Genomic DNA, 16,476 nt, shown 5'->3' with positions numbered 1-16,476 from the left:
GATGGTGACTCTAAACTCAACAATATACTCCTCATAGTTCTCTTTGATCATGTTGGGGTCTTCTGGGATCTGGCAAGGAAAAGCCAAATGACATTGTTGTTAGACTAGTGCTACCAGATTTTGTGTGTGCTTGGATTGTTATGTATTCAAAACATTAACATGCGCTTCTAAAACGTTATGGGTTAACTTACCACGTCAGCCTCAGTTGGTAGCAGAAAAGGTGCCGGTGTCCACGTGCCTGAGACAAAACAGCAACTCACTTGTTAATTTATGATGTTTTTATGAAAATGTATTGAGAGTTTTTAAAGTAATTAAATTGCTTTCATTGAACAGTATTGTTGCGTCGACTCACAATCCCTTCCTGACTCAGTGGTTCCAGTGATAACTCTGAAAATAAAATAATGTTTTTGTTACAAATTTAGTGAGACAGCAATGAATATTTGCTTTACTTAATTCTTAAGATGGTCAAGAATCCAACATTTATTTTTGCCTAATATCCCCAAAATTCTTTTTTTTTGTTTGGGGTGGCAAAGGTTGGTTCATACATTCTTTTAACATTTTGAGCAGAGGTGCCTCTAATGCTTTCATTGCCTCTTCAAAAATGAAAACACTTTGCACTGTTAAAAACCAACAAAACATTTGTCCTATACACATATTTTGGTTAAAAGGTCAAACAAAACAGGTAACTTACATCTGATACAAAATTTAAGAAGGTTTGCACATACCCTTCAATTTCAGCTTGCTCAGCTACTCTCTGGAAATAGAAAACAAGATTAACTACCACAGATTTACACTGTAGACTGATGAGAAAACTGCCTTGCAGTATGAACACATTGCCAAGTGGACTGGTGAGGGTATTTCAGTTGTGTTCGGGTGCTGGACTCACTATGGCCACCAGGTCCAGATGCTCCTGAGAGCTGCTGAAGTTCTGGGCCAGGTCGTCCATGCAGAGGTTTTCATGCTGGCAGGTGTAAAGCCAGGCTCTGTACTCCTCTGAGTTTGGGACTCTGTCCAAGAAGATCCGAAATGCTTCCCAGATTGCTTCCTGACAAACTGAAAAGATGTCATGTTATTTTGTGGATGTTATAAAATACATCATGTGTTAAAAAGCATATAAAGGATGTTTAGACCTAGCATTACATATATTTGCAACAAGGGCAGACAGGATGAAAAAAGCATGGAGAACTCAAATGTCTGAAGATAAAACGGATTGCTGGTATTGATCTTGGCATCTCTGCATGTGGCGAGTTTGATTTAGTGATTAAGCAATAAGATTGTTTTCCCCTCAGAGAAACATTTGCTGGCAGCTTCACACATGAATATGCAGCACATAACAGTCTAGAATGGCATAATGCTACAATAAATAACAAAATATATTTAATGTGATATAATTGGGACAGCACAAAAAGGTAGGAATGCCTGTCTCAGTAAATGTCAAACTGTAAATTTAGGGCTTTGCTTGTCAATAACATTCATGAAAATATTAAAATCATGAGTACAAATATCCCCTGAAGCCACAGTACGTTTTATCTGCCTGTTTGTGGGGAAACAAGCTCCACATTGTTTAATATCTTGATGCCTGTGGGAAATCTATTCTCTGACAAATTCATTTCTGGAGCAGTGCGATTACATCCAATACACCAAATTAATCTGCCATATTTTAAAATCATACGCCACAGCAGCTGTTGTGGAACAATTTGTAATACAATGACATTGTAAAAGCCAAGGTAGCAATCTTTGCATCTTAAATGATCCACAATTCATCCCTCTTGAACAAAGAATATTTGCATATAAGGTTTATTATATTAAGTGCTTCAGTATGTGCCTCCCTGAAAGAGCTTTAGTGCATCATTCAGTGACATCATGTCAATGTCACCAGGCTCTAAACACTCAAGACAAATAACAAACATCTATTTTGAGATTCATGTACAGTATGTGTATGTACATCAATTGATAAGATTAAGAGAACCATACACCTGTTTGATTAAGTGCTTAATCTTTTGACACAGAGTCAATGTTTAAGAAAAGGCTTATCATTTTACTAAAGGTCGTAATTATGCATGAAGTTAAACTTCAAAAAGTTAATTCACAATTACATGAGCTCACATCAATGTCCACAGTTTACCTCTGAGTTTGTAATAGGCCCGATGGCTGCTGATGACTGTTTTCATTGTCTCCTGGGGACACACCTTGACCCCCGTGGTGAGCAGCGCCGACCTCTTTGTCCGATGTCCGTCCTGCTCCGCTCTGACATTTGTGGTGTGTCTGATAGGTCTGGAGGCTTCTAGAAAGTGTCTGTACTTTACATCCCTGAGTCCAGAAAAACCGTGGTCATGAAGGTCTGCAAGAGCAGTCAGTGAAGTTGTAAGTTCAGGAAGAAATATAATCATTTGTACAGTATTCGGTGTTCAAGTAAACATAAAACATGTGAGCACTTCATGATAGAGACAGTAGCTGAAATTGTTTTGACTATCATGTAAGTGTGAGTAAGTGGAAAATTATGCATGACGCAAACACAAAAATTGCTTATATATCATAATAATCTTAATGACATGGATATTCATTTAAAACATGTAGCCTTTACCCTTATGGATGAAAGCAAAACCACAAATAGTATTTCCTTGCAACAAAACTCAGTTTGCTTTATGACAAGCAAAGCAAAGGGGTAATTTTGAAAAAGGGGAACTGAACCAATTTCACACACTAAGATCAGTTGAACTGTCACATTGTCCTCCTGTGAAAACAGCAACAACCCTGATGATGTCACAGTGATGCCATCAGGGTTACCGGTAGCTCATATAGAGCTCAACAATGACCGGACACATTTTCAAATTGTCTCTTCATTTACTCACATTAAAAAAATGCTTACATAAAGACTTTTAAGCCTGTAACCTAACCAACCAATGGGATTAATCATGACCATAAGACATTTGATTGTGTGTAAGAAACAAATTAGAAAGTGAAAGAAAAGGATTGAGGAGGTCGGGAGTAGCAGCTCACTAGTCGTTTTCAGGTTTGGTAAACATTTCCATTGTAACAGTGAGCTCCAGCTCAAAACTGTGTTGTACTTCTCCATGGCATCACAAATAAAACATGTTTATAATAAAAAAAACAAGGTTGATATCATACAAATTCAGGGGACCGAAAAACTCATTTCACAGTCTCACAGCTCATAGTAAGTCTATATTTGATGGTTACAACATTATTGCTAATAATCCAAATCCTGATTTAGAACATATGAAAGGGATTTTTACTTCCGGAATCATACTGCGCTCTATTGGGCTTGAAACTTTTTAAATATTGACAGAAAGCTTTTCTTGTGAATTTGGTTGTGGAGACATGGGCATTGGGTGTATAATGAAACACGCTATCAGGTTGCACGGAAGTGCAATACTACATCTCTGAAGTTCCCTTGGAAAATCTTCCTTTTCTTAGTCTTGTAGTGTGTATACAAGAATCAGGCCGTTAACACCAAATACCACTGAGGAGGAGTATTTAATTTGACAGCCACTTAATCCAACAAGTTACCATATGGCATCTGTCCAGCCCTCTTACTGTAAGTTAACTGCTGCTTCATCTGTTGCTGCCTATAAATAACATCTGACTTTGCAGTGAAAAGTATATTATACATAGAGACTCCCTGAAAGTCTATTTAGGGACAAAATAGCGGAAACAAATCCTGTGTATTTTGTATCTCTTTCAGGTCCTAGAGCTTTGAGGAGCTGGTTTGTGACTGGAAAGGTTTCATTGTGAATCCTTGGAAAGTGCACCGATGTGTAGAGAAAGCAAATGAGTAACACTCTCTTCTACCTAAGAAGCAGTTGCTGAGATGCCCTCGGGTAACTTGACCCAAGTTGCATCACTGAAGCTGCTCAGTGGCCAAAAGTTTAAGGATGAAGTGGTGCTAGGCAGCATCCAGGTGTGAATGTGCAGAACTGCACGCATGAGGATTACAGTTGAAAAAGGATGTGCGTGCAAAGCAAACCTCAATGAGATTAAAATAAGGTACAGGTGGATACCCAGCTAATTTTAGTGGCTAACAAAAACAATCCAACCGCACAAAAACATTTAAGCCATAACAGACAGGACTATTTCCACAAATAATATCACTGAAATGCTGCACACATTATGAGGAAAACTTCACCTCAGTAAAAAAAACAAGCTCATGCAGCCGCAGTAAATACAAGAAGGTAATTCCACACCATTACACAAGCCAGCGTGCCAGTCAACACTCCCGAACTCAGCCACCCCATTGAATGAAGCTATTTTAGAAGAAAGAGACTCATTGTCATGCCAGGTGGCAAACCTCTTTCTAAGACAGTAAGCCAGGATTTCTAAGCCCCAAAACACAGGCTGGAGGTCGTCGGACCCAAATAATAGACTGTGCCTCCTTTGGATTAGGGAACATAATGACAACAGAAAAGTAAAGAGTGAATGTAAATAATATAATTTCTATTATACTGGCATCACACACAACTTTTAGCTGGAAATGATGTCTTTTGTGAAGATGAACAAAAAGAGGGAAATCTTTGAGCATTAATACCGCATCGCCACGACAGCCGTTAAGTTACATCCAGCATGGTGAACACTGCACCACAAGTAGGAGAACACCGAGTCCGGAGAGTGTCAAGCAAGAACATGCTGCAAGTATGAGAATTTGCATTTGCGTGTTACACAATATCAAGCCAATGTAATGCAGCAGATGAGCCCTGCATCATAAATGATGATATAAAACATGAATACAAATATTTAATTATTTAAATCCTTCTGATTATATTGATTGTAGAGTAACGAAATGATAGCAATGGTAAGCTTAGTTGATTAATCAATTAGGTAATCATTAGAATATTTGCAAAACTGATTTGAAAGATTTCTTCTTTCTTAATGTTTTATATCTTTGTTAACTACCGGTAAAACCTTTTGATGTACTGATGTTCTGAATTTTAAAACAATAAAATGTAAAAATCACCTTGAGCTATGGAAAATTGTGATTGGCTCCTTATACTATTTTTTGATGAAATTTTTACCAGTAATGAAAGGAACCATTAGTTATGGCAATAATAACAAGTATATTAAAAATCATAATTATGTAATGGACATGTCGGAATTTTAATAACTAGTTTTACAGAGATGTGTTCTCTCTGAGTTTGTGTGTGCCATTGTATTTGTTTTGAGATGTTACATGTTATAGTATTAACTATTTCAACGCTAAAACACCACTGCACCCCTCACACATTGTGTTATCATTCAACTTGAAAATGTGTTAAGATTTAGTTGGGGGAGAAAAAAGATTGAGTAGCTGGGAATGCTAACATACAAACAAATTGCCTTGTGTGAAGCTTAAAATGTTCTGTTTCATTGAGATTGACAGAGACTTGTGGTGGTTGTTGTATAGATACAGTACACTGTTAATCACTGCAGTACATCTAAATAATAACCTCTACAATGAAGAATGTTGTTTTCCTCAAATCCAAATTTGGCCCGACACCAAGAACATGCAAAGAATGTGTGGCCATTGATGTTGCAGCCTTTAGCTTTATGGGCAAATGACCCCCAGTTTGGTGTCTGTCAGGCAGACCCATTTATCTGACAAACCCTCCACTTGCAAACATTTCAGCAGATCAGGGTGGCCTGAAATTTTGCTAAATCATGTGTGTTTCAATTATAGTCACACAAGAAAGGAATTTTAAATTTGTTTTTTGAAATCCGGTAAGCTTGAAGCTTGACTTGCACATGCAGAGACACGAGGGCCTGAGTGAGAGGAGGGAGTGTTTGAGTAGGTCTACATGCCCAGTGTAGCTGCAAAAAGGCCTCACAGCAGAATTACAAGCCAGAAAAGATTAGCATCCTGCGACACTGGGAACAGAATGGCTTTTGTTTATTTCAGGATAATAAGCTCACCCAAGCACATCACACTAAACAAGACAACCAGTGCAGACACAAATGTTATCACTTGTGAACTGATGCTATCTTTCTTAGTGAACATCTATTATATGTCTCTGCCCGTATAATTCATAGTGAATATTCATAACCTTAAAAGTGGCTTGCATGCTCGCAAAAAAAATCAGTTTGAGAATGAGCTAACATTACGTTGTTGGACAAAAGAGATCTTCAAAAAGAATAACCTTGTTGCCCTTGAAATAGATCACCAACTCTTTAAGTGCCCCATCATACAGTAGAACCTCATTGATAGAAAACCTGCAGGAAGGTCTTCACATCAAATAATAATTTGTCATTACCTAAAAAATTTTGAATGAACAGTGACCTTTTTCATTTGACAAAGTTGGGTCCTTCTTTCTTCGTGTGTGTGTGTGTGTGCGTGTGTGTGTGTGTGTGTAGAAATACATTAGCGGCTTACTGCCATAAATACAGAATTACATCTGTACTTGCTAAGAGTGCAGCCTTAAAGAGTTAGATTGTTAAAATAAAAATACTTGCATAGATGCCACTAATGCAAACGTCTGTGTGAATACAAACAGCATTGCTTTCTCCAATCATAACAGAAATGCACAAATTGAAAGAAAAATCTCAAATCTCAAGGAATCCCAGTCTTCCTACAGGAATCTTACCTTTGATTCGACTTGCTTGGAGGGTAAACAGACACAAAGTGAAGAATAGTCCTGACTTCAAAATCATGATGGGTTAATTTATGTAGTTTTCAAGTCCAAAGTTGTCATTTGTAAAGAGACTGTTGCAAACAACAGTAAAAGCAACAATCTCTTTTATCTTGAGTCCAGTCGCAGAGTGTGCAACAGTGTCCACATCTGTGCTGACAAGGTATTCAGCTTGTTAGCATGTACCAAAAGGTCTGTTCTCCAGCTCAGTTCTTCAGCAGAATTTAGTTCTTGGATGCTGCTGGATCCCTGTAGACAAACAAGGTGGCTGCATGAGTAGATGAGCAGAGGGAGGGAGGAGAGGTACAGGAAGGAGAGACGGTGGTTTGGCTCAGGAGTTTTCTTCTGTGCTGTCAGTGTGACAAACAGTGACGAGGTTAAAAAAGCAGGCTCTGTTTTAAGGCTAATCCCTTTACCTTCTTCTTGCTGCTTGTAATCCCTGCGAGTCCACGTGGCCGCCTGGCCTCATCCTGTTAGCCACCTTCTGGACCCTCATCTGTCAGCTGAACAAACGTGGGGATCTGCCAAGCAGCCTCGACCACATAACTACTCCCTGCAGTTGCCCCAAGTTGATCACTGACGTCCAGACTCTGTGTGTGTTCTTATCTGCCTCTACATGTCCCTGTTTAAATGCCAAGCTCTTCTTCTTTTCTCTCTCAGTTTAGATTTATCCTGGGTGCCCACAGCAAATTCCTGCCTCTCAGACCAACAACTGTGGGTGCCAAGTAAGGTCAGGATTGCCGGTTTGTTCTGTGCAGTTCACCCGGCTACCAGTCAAACAATGTGCCTCATTCCTTCTCTAGCTGCTTGGCGCAAGTTCAGGCCTCTCTTCTTCCTGTAAAGAACAGTGTCCACATCTAACCTTGACCCTGTTGGCTGTTGCTGATGCTGTTTTATCCTCCTCCTTCTTTTATCTGCACTGTTACCTGTGAGATGGAGGAACCAATGAACCCAACTCACTTCTTGAGGTGTATTTTTGATGCTCACTTATTCCATATTTGTCCCATCCAAAGATACTTTGGCATTGCTCCCAAAAAAAAGAAAGAAATCAGGATTAGGAAAGTCTCCATCAACGATTATGTTCCTCTGTTCTCTTTGCAGAATTGGGTGCTGAAGGTAATGGCTGTGATGAAGGAAGCCTGTGGGACCTCTCCTGTTATGGTGTATCAGGGTGGGAAAGGCTCCATGTTTTAAGTCTCCACCCTTGCCTCTACTTGTGAAAAGGATTAACAACACAACAGTAAATAAGCTTTTTCAAGAGCAACATAATCCATCCAGGCTGCTTTCTGACACAGTAGTCTGATTTTGAACTAACAATAGTTGCTCAATGAAAAGAGAATTTTGAAGCAGTATTATTCAGTTTTTTGGCCACTTAGAGGCAGAAGTTGAACATGTTAACAAATTCCCTGCTATTTGAAATCGGACAGCCAACACATGCACTGAATTCAAGATTATATGGTTATATTTCACATAGTCATATGTGATGTTTATTTGTGATACTGTGTCGATTACTGAGGAATACTTTTTGCTTACCACTTTCCAATGGCTGGTCAAAGGTCAGAGGTCAGGGTAATTAGTGTCTTCTGAAGTTAGTAGAACATATGACATCAATGTTCTACAGCACCACTCGTGGTCAAAAACTCCACTTGGTAGCTCTAACTTTGCAGTCATGAAGTCATCCAAAACAAAAGAGAAAACATTTCATTTGAGCATAAATTTTAGTTGAAATGGAAAGGGGTGATCCCAATGTAATATTTAAGTATTTTGTTGCATGAAATACCATGACATTTCACAAAAGTAGTCAGAACAACTTCCTTTATCTCTTCTTTACTAGCGTGGACTGCAACACTTTAACTAGGTAATATCAGACAGGTACAGGCTGTCACATAGTTGTCACATAGAAAATTCTAAAACAAAACTATCACCACATATATTTATATGCTGAAGGAAGCCCCAGTAACCACACTGACATTTGTAAGGACTGCTTTTTCATGTTGACATTTTTAACATAAAATTTACTATAAATTCTTCAACTCCCTAGGTAAATTAAACTGAAAATGTAAATTTAACTTGTATCTTGTATAAATGTATACATGTATCAACAAAGTTTAGAATGCCAAGTCCAGTCTTGCACATGTTGCATATGTTGTGTAGTCAAACCTAACCATTCCAGTTTGTGATCAACCCAAATCCTTTAGGATTAGGGTCAGGGTCAAATATCAGGTCTCAGTCTAGCTTAACTGTTGGTTCAGGGTACAGGACAGGGTACAGGACAAACAATAAATTTAACATTCGTCCCAAGTATCATTATAAAGTTTAAGTCTGAAATACACTGACACTAATGCAACATCATTGTTGAATTTTAGCATCATTTATGCATAAAAGCAACCTAATCGTGTAGCTGAGTCTTGTAGGTAATAATGTATTCTGAGATTCATTGTATATTCATGAGTCACTTTGATATTTCTCCCAAGAAAAACAAATCCTTGTCAGTCTTAACCAGGATTTTGCTCAGACAAGCTTGACCTTCTCCTTGGCTGATGACTTGAATCATGGTCCAATTAGAGTGGTCAGTTTAAATTATGCAACTGAGGGGAAGTGGTACTTGCCATCTGTCAGAATTGGTTATTTCATTAGGGACAGAGCCTAGGTTTCTCTGGCTGGCAGTCTGGCCCAACAAGACAGCTCTGCTGTTACATCTATGATCCATAACGTCAGCTATTACAGCATGCATTGTGCAGTGGCCTTTTTTTGGTGGACAACTACTTTGGAAAATGCAAAATCAGAATGCACTTTTTGATACAATGCGCTATTTCACATTTCCCACACAAGCTATGTTTCCGTTTGGAGATTTTTTTAAAGTGATATCAAATAAAAAATGCCTTATGGAAACACTGAAATTCGATTGAATTTCATGGATATATGTGGTTTTAGGTCATTTTATAGTTTAACAAATGCACCTTCCGGTTTGTTGAACAAATAGCAACATGTGAATTGTTCAATGCATTGTTTCGAGATACTGATCAGTATCATGGAAGACTCTACAGGGTTTTACATAGTAACAAGGGACTCATTTATCTACATAAAATTGTTTGTTTGTCTATTATAATAAAGGTCCAGTGTGTAGTAGAAATTTCTCCCATCTAACGTTGAGATCATATATCGCAATCCTCTCTCTCGCACCACGCAATTTAGATTACGTATTACAGCTACTGTAGCCTTCACGCTTAAAAAAGCTGGTCTTTTGCTTTTTTCAACATCCTTTTTCTTTTCCTGGGCCAATAGGAATACTTGAAATTGATTGTGATGGTCAATATTCAGTTTATGAAGGGCAATACAGATTTTGATAATGATCAACTACAAAAGTTACACATTGAACTTTTAAGGTGACGTGTGAATTGTTTAATGCGTTGTTTAGTATTGTGGATCAATCAACAGTGTTTTCCAAAGTTCCATATTGTAATGCACCTTAGCTACATTGACCGACTGATAGGCCTATCTATATGACTCGACATCACATGCAAGTTTATGATCAATATTTTTTCTTTTAAGGTTACTTCAATCTGTCCATTCTCTGCAGGTGTGGTCTGACAAGGATGATTTTTGTTTTCATTTAACTTAGTTGGAAAATGAATGGAAAAACCATGAAAATCAATTCTCAAATCAATTGGATATGATAATTTGACTGCAAAACTGCATGTGACGTCAATACACATCATTTTTATTTGCTTTAAAGCCATTGGAGGGAAACACACTTTCACCGGCTTTGTTCGCATTAGTTTTTTTAACAAACTTCAGATAATTCAATTGACAAGTGATGAAAACGTAGCTACAGTTTCACACATTATGATGCCACTGGGAAAATACATGTTATTTTCAATTGTTGTAATAGCTCAATTCTGCATTATGAATCCTATTGCTTGTCTATGCAAGATATGCTCTGCTAGCATTTAAGCGTTTGTATGGCTGTCAGTTTTGGGGAGCCATGTTACCTCTGCAACAAGTCCAATTTTACCATGTTGTATCATACACAAGTGTGCATGTGAGCATTGACTGTCCATAGTATATCCAGCCATTGATTAAATTGTTGATTGTGTTTTATTGTATGTATTTATGTATGTATTTATGTTTATGTATCTACCTACCTACCTACCTACCTACCAACCAACCAAAGCCACACTTTATTTGGCTGCTAGCAAGTGGGGACTTTGTTGCTTTTGTAATTAATGGTGCAGGCCTACAAGAAAAATAAAAAAGCATGAATCTCTGAATGTCAGTTGTGACCATGTTTATGGTCATTTGTAGTTGTGATCTACAAGTAGCAATAGGCCATAACAAAAAAATCTAAGCTGCTCTACAAAGCCAACATCAAATAGCAGCAACAACTGCCATTGCAACTTTTGACACTTGTGGAACTCATGCTGTTTGGTGTGGTTGAACCACCTTTAAATCACTTAATTGGAAGTATTGAATTTGTTCAACATTCCATAAATATTAGTAGACAGTCAGTATGGAGGTGATTAAATAACTAGTTTACGTTAAATACCCAAAAAGTTTCTTTTCTTTTTTTAATTGAACATTTTGTAAGTGTAAAGATTTTATAAGATGTAGCCTACACCTCAAAGTAACATTAAAAACTTCTGATAGTCATTTTCAGTGAGGTTCCAGCTTTCAGCCTTCCCTTGGAGAACTGAGAAAGACCAATGCCTCAGGGCTACAGTGTGTCTAATATTAGAGTCCTGTTTGTCGTAGTGCTCTTCTTTGGGAAAATCCTCTCTGGGCTGATTATCGATGTGATCCACTCTACTAGACCTGCAGCAGTGAAAGTGCCAGTGTGAAGTCTAAGTGCCTGTGCCAACTTCAACTCTGTGACCTGGTACTGGAGTTCATACGTGAGGATGTTCTTAGTCGTCCATAATCTGTGATGAAGATCTGTTAATAAGTGTAGTAGTAATAAATAGTTGCCGCTGAACTTGTGATGCCTTTGACCCTGTTAACACTTATGTAGACACATGGGCTACTGACTGCTGTGTGTATATCAGGATGTACAGCAAGTGGCAGTAACATATCTTAAATGTGGGGGCTGAGACATTCTTTCTACGTGACACTGTTGTCATGTCCTCTTTGTTTTGTCTGGAAATTAGATTGTTTCATGACCTGGAGGGATTTTAGATGTCACGAATAAATACTTTCACATTTGCAACAGTCTGATTCCAGTCTATGTTCAGACTTAATATACCTAAATTTGATTTGATTTCTGTTAAAACCAATAAAAAATAAATAAAAGTAACACTTCTATTAGCGCCTATATGATACTTTGGGGAATAGAAGCATGTTTTGACAGTTTCTTTTCCAATCAAGAAACGTCTCAATGCATCCAAACAAAAAAAGCTTTGCTTGAATAAAATGAAGTTATGTTTCTAGGTTTAATCAGGAAATATTTGATCAAAGATTAAGTAAAAAAGGCTTAGAATCTTAGAGACCGGCTGCAGATGCATTTCAGTCAGTACTCAGGTTCAATACCAGTCCCATAAAGCACAGCAGTTAGATCTTCATTTTTGCAGTGAATAAATGTAATTTGAAAAATCAAAATAATTAAGCAGTTTATAGTGAATTGGTTCAACTTGATAAATGATAAATCCAGGCTACAGCCCTGCTAATGCTAACAGTGCTGATCCATTTTTGCGACACGACTGAGGCGTATTGTCGCGACATTATACATCCCTGGTTGATTCTCCACGCCCCTGACTTGCAGCTGATTGGACAAACATGTTACGTGGGTCTGGCTGCTCGAGAATTTCAAACCACTGTCATGGCGGCTCGGACGCAATGCAGTGTCACACTTTACCAAAATAGTTCACTGAAACATGTTTCTGAAAACATTTTAAGCGAGAAATAGGCCATAAAGTTGCTGAATCTGTCTTCACTTCAGATTGACAGAGGTCAGTTTGAAAGATTTTCATCTGCTTCTACTGGATAATTGCGTCACGTTCTTTGTAAAGATGGGCATTGGCCAGCTTTTTGACGCGCCACATTTTTTCAAGTGCAGCACTACCTTCCCAGAATGCTTTGCGTGTACATTGAAGTTACTTGATGTAACCCATACGAATAGAGTGAAAAAGCGACTGAAGTGTCGCATTGACAAATGGACCACCACCGTAAGAGATTGTTCCTGTAACCATAAGCCTGCCAAATCAGTGGTACTCTACAAATATTGAGTATTGATGTGTCACAGAGGGTTTCATTTCTACTAATTCATAATTTTGTGCTGACTTTGGAAAAAAAATAACACCAACAGAAGGCAGCATGTTGAACTATCCAAACCACACAGTGACTGTTTGAAAGTTAGTGAGGAGTTCAGGTAGCCTGGCGAGTGAAGCCATTCGTTGTGGCAACGCTGCCAAATATCCAGAAGTTAAAGCCCGAGCAAGAACAATCTTTGCTGATTTTTGTTGGTGGCCATAATGTTGTGGTCCTCTTGCCCATGGAATTCGGGAAAAGTTAGATTTTCCAGCTCACTCTGTGTGTCTAACGGAGCAATTCTAAGATGACGTTACAGACAAAAGTAAGTGGTTGGTTATGGCAGATCCAGAGTAGCTCTGGGCAGATCCAATAGCTTAAAACTTCCACAGAGTACCCTCCTTCAACGAAGTAAACACTTGTCAGTGGAAAGAGGCCAGACCCTCTGTACAAATGAAAGAGTCTGGTAGGGCCAGGCTAGAGTTCAGGCTCTGCAGACACACAAATAACTCATTCAGAAATAAACCTCTTATTTCCAAAGCTACTTTTGCTCAAAACTCATGACCCACTAAACACTCTATAAAGGACATATTTTAGGAATATGGGGAAATCAATTATTTCCGTTTGAATAAATCATGTTCAGTGGTGGGATTATGTGAAGTAAAACTCAGAAAAGTACATGCTGAAAAGATGAAGTTGCAAGGGACCTGAAGCAATGCATTTTACTATTTTGCTTTTGATTTTACCATTTATTATTTTCTCATAATACCATACATTGCTTATGGAAATGTGGTGGTTAATGATGCACATATGAGTGTGTGTGCAATATGAAATACATCAGTCCTCTCTTTTAACATTGCTTGCCTTTTTTAGAAAGTTGGTAAGTTGACACCATTTGGCCTGAAGGACTGCCACCCAGTAGCTCTCACATGCCATGTGATGAAGGTGTTAGAGAGGCATACCTGAGGCCATAGGCTGTGAGAATCACATTTTTTGATTTCTCCAGTGCCTTCAACACCCTACAGCCATTGCTACTAGGTGAGATGCTGCAGCTGATGAGTGTCGGTGCGTCCACAGTTTCCTGGATCACTGACTACCTGACAGACAGACCACAGTTTGTCCGTCTAGAGCGTGTTCTGTCTGATGTGGTGGTGAGTGGTACGGGGACTCCACAGGGGACTGTGCTGTCTCTTTTCCTGTTAATCTTATACGCCACAGTCTTCCAGTACAACTCAGTCGTGTCACTTACAGATGTTTTCTGATGACTCTGCAGTTGTTGGGTGTAAGGGATGGACAGGAGGGAGAGCAGAGAGTGCTGGTCGACAACTTTATGGAGTGGACTGGTAAGAATCACCTGAATGTTAATGATGTTCTACCAGTCTGTTGTGTCCAGCGTTCTGTCCTCCTCCACCATCTGCTGGGGCAGCAGCAGACTTAACAAACTGATCAGGAAGGCTGGTTCTGTTATTGGCTGCAAACAGTAGACATTTGAAGCTGTGGTGGAGAGGAGGTCTCTGGACGTAAATACAGAAAATGACTGAAGAGTGTTCCCAAGAGTGGCTTTTTAAAGGTGTTAGGAGTCAAGTTAGTTATTCGGTTCATGCAATCAGTAGCTTTTCTTCTTATCTCTGGTCAGGCCACATTATGCGCTCTGCCCTCAGGGATACATTCTGTGCTCCTTGCAAGGTCACTCAGCTGAACACATGAAAGACAGAAACATTAAAACACAGAAATACTAAAACAGCAGTTTGGATGCAAATGGTTTGACAAAGAAAATGAAGCAAAACCGTTCCAAGTATGATTTTTTTATAAACAAGCGTTTAACTCTTGGTGCGTGAATGTGATAATTTGCAGATTTAGTTTAATATAATATATGGCGTATAATATAATATACAATTTGTTAGATTAGAACATCATATATGACCTCATTTAGATATAAAAATGTAATTAATCATTGAACTATGAAGCCTTTTGTAAAAAAAAAAGATATAGTAATTTAAATCGATGAATCTGCAAACCTTTCAGGGACCCTTTTTAAAGAATCACTGGATTCCAACTGTGGACCTTTGTTGCATTTGCAATTACTGTACCAATAACTCAAATTACCTACCAATTAAAATAAAACCCCAGTTGTAGTAAACCGTGTTTTCCAATAAATTCACTGAGTCGTAGAAAAGGACAAATCACAGCAAGCAGCTGTGATTTCATAGAAAAACATGCACTTAACATTCACACAGCAGGGTTTGATAAATATCAATCAGTTGTTTAGCTTTAGTAGTTGTCCGCAGAGAAATCTGTAACACAGTGAAAACAAACTAATGAGAAATAATTCATTATATTGGCCAAATTCCAAATGTGGATTTCTCTTAAACACTAATCGCAACAAATGTATCCATGTGCATCTTATATAACACATGACACGTTCTGTCAAAAACTCACTTTAGGCCTCAAAATCGTATCACATTTTCAACCGGAGACATGTACTCCTGGTACCCCTTGAAATGGAACCTGTTTATTATGTTCCCCATGAGCTGAAGAGACAGTGATAGAGATGGGGTGGGATGGAGGCTGCAGAGGAGAAAAGTAATGATGATGGAGCGGAAGCAGAGTGAGGCAGACATGAAGGGAGGAGAAGATGGAAAAATAGTGGGATGAATTGGGAGAAACAATGCTACATGGCAGGGGAATAAAAATGGTGATTAGTGGAGAATGGGGTCAGGTCAATTGACAGATCATCAGGGATGCACACCTGTTTACAGCCCAGAGCTGCCTGATAAAGGAAACCATGACTAAATCCACTGTAAAATATAAACCGGTGAAAACTACATCCACCACAGGCTGACACGTGTATTACTGTGATGTTGCCGTGGCTCCTGACTGATGTGATGCCCTCATATTTTTACACCAGTCAAAGTAGAAAATGTAGAGGCATGTGCCAGATCTAAGAACGCCGCTCTTGTCTTTTTAAGGTGGGCATTTGCCTGTATGTGTGTTGACTTTGAGATTAAATGGATCAGACATTTTTAATCATGTCAATGTGGCTTTACTTAGAGTAGAGAGATCTTGCTTTGACTGAAGATGTTCAGCTTTCTCACTGCATTTAAATTCTAAATGGTGAAACGGCCAACATGCTATTCCTCATTTATGGAAATGTTCAGATAAGTAAAATAACATGCGTACCTGTCAGAACACCAAAATAAGGGTGCCCTATGCTGTAACCTCTTACTGAACAGGTACACCACATCGCAGCATACTGATTATCCACAGAGAGCCTTGAAGTTAGAAATTAGCTTTGGACTAAATTTTGATCTTGGTCACGTGCATTTTTGTCAGTCAACGCCATTGGTATTTCTTGTCGATATACTATATATATATATATATGTATATATATATGCAGGGGGCATAAGTATACACACCCCTATGTTAAATTCCCATAGAGGCAGGCAGATTTTTATTTTTAAAGGCAAGTTGTTTAATGGATCCAGGATACAGGTTTCTTGTGTTTTCTCACACCCTCCCATGAACTGTGTGTTGTCTTGTGCATTATGTTGTGATGTTGTTATGTATTGAATATTATGTTGCTGTCTGCATTGTTTCGTTTCGAGAAAGCGTGTGGTGGCGC

The 16,476-nt window shown here is 38.6% G+C and overlaps 1 protein-coding gene across 6 annotated transcripts in view; it reads right to left on the bottom strand.

Moving 5' to 3' along the window:
• The window catches only part of impg1b (interphotoreceptor matrix proteoglycan 1b), a 22,712-nt gene extending 14,899 nt beyond the window's left edge, over positions 1-7,813 (bottom strand). For 4 of the 6 annotated variants that reach the window (XR_004326937.1, XM_032500361.1, XM_032500366.1 and 1 more), the window contains exons 1-7: positions 6,570-7,812; positions 2,126-2,341; positions 887-1,053; positions 726-754; positions 353-387; positions 192-238; positions 1-69 (exon numbers count right to left, since the gene is read on the bottom strand). The exon at positions 1-69 is cut by the window's left edge and continues 84 nt beyond it. Coding sequence is in view for 5 of the 6 variants with exons in the window: in XM_032500361.1 (XP_032356252.1) it covers positions 1-69; positions 192-238; positions 353-387; positions 726-754; positions 887-1,053; positions 2,126-2,341; positions 6,570-6,636 (630 nt within the window). In the remaining variant the exon portion in view is untranslated. Of the gene's footprint in view, positions 70-191; positions 239-352; positions 388-725; positions 755-886; positions 1,054-2,125; positions 2,342-6,569 lie in introns of all 6 variants that reach the window. The other 2 variants (XM_032500364.1, XM_032500362.1) reach the window with 1 other exon arrangement.
• Between the last annotated feature and the right edge of the window lie 8,663 nt (positions 7,814-16,476).

Source organism: Etheostoma spectabile, chromosome 20 (assembly GCF_008692095.1).
Source record: "Etheostoma spectabile isolate EspeVRDwgs_2016 chromosome 20, UIUC_Espe_1.0, whole genome shotgun sequence".
Lineage (NCBI taxonomy): Eukaryota > Metazoa > Chordata > Actinopteri > Perciformes > Percidae > Etheostoma > Etheostoma spectabile.
Note: the sequence above shows the minus strand (reverse complement) of the source record. Positions and strands in the feature narration are given on the sequence as shown.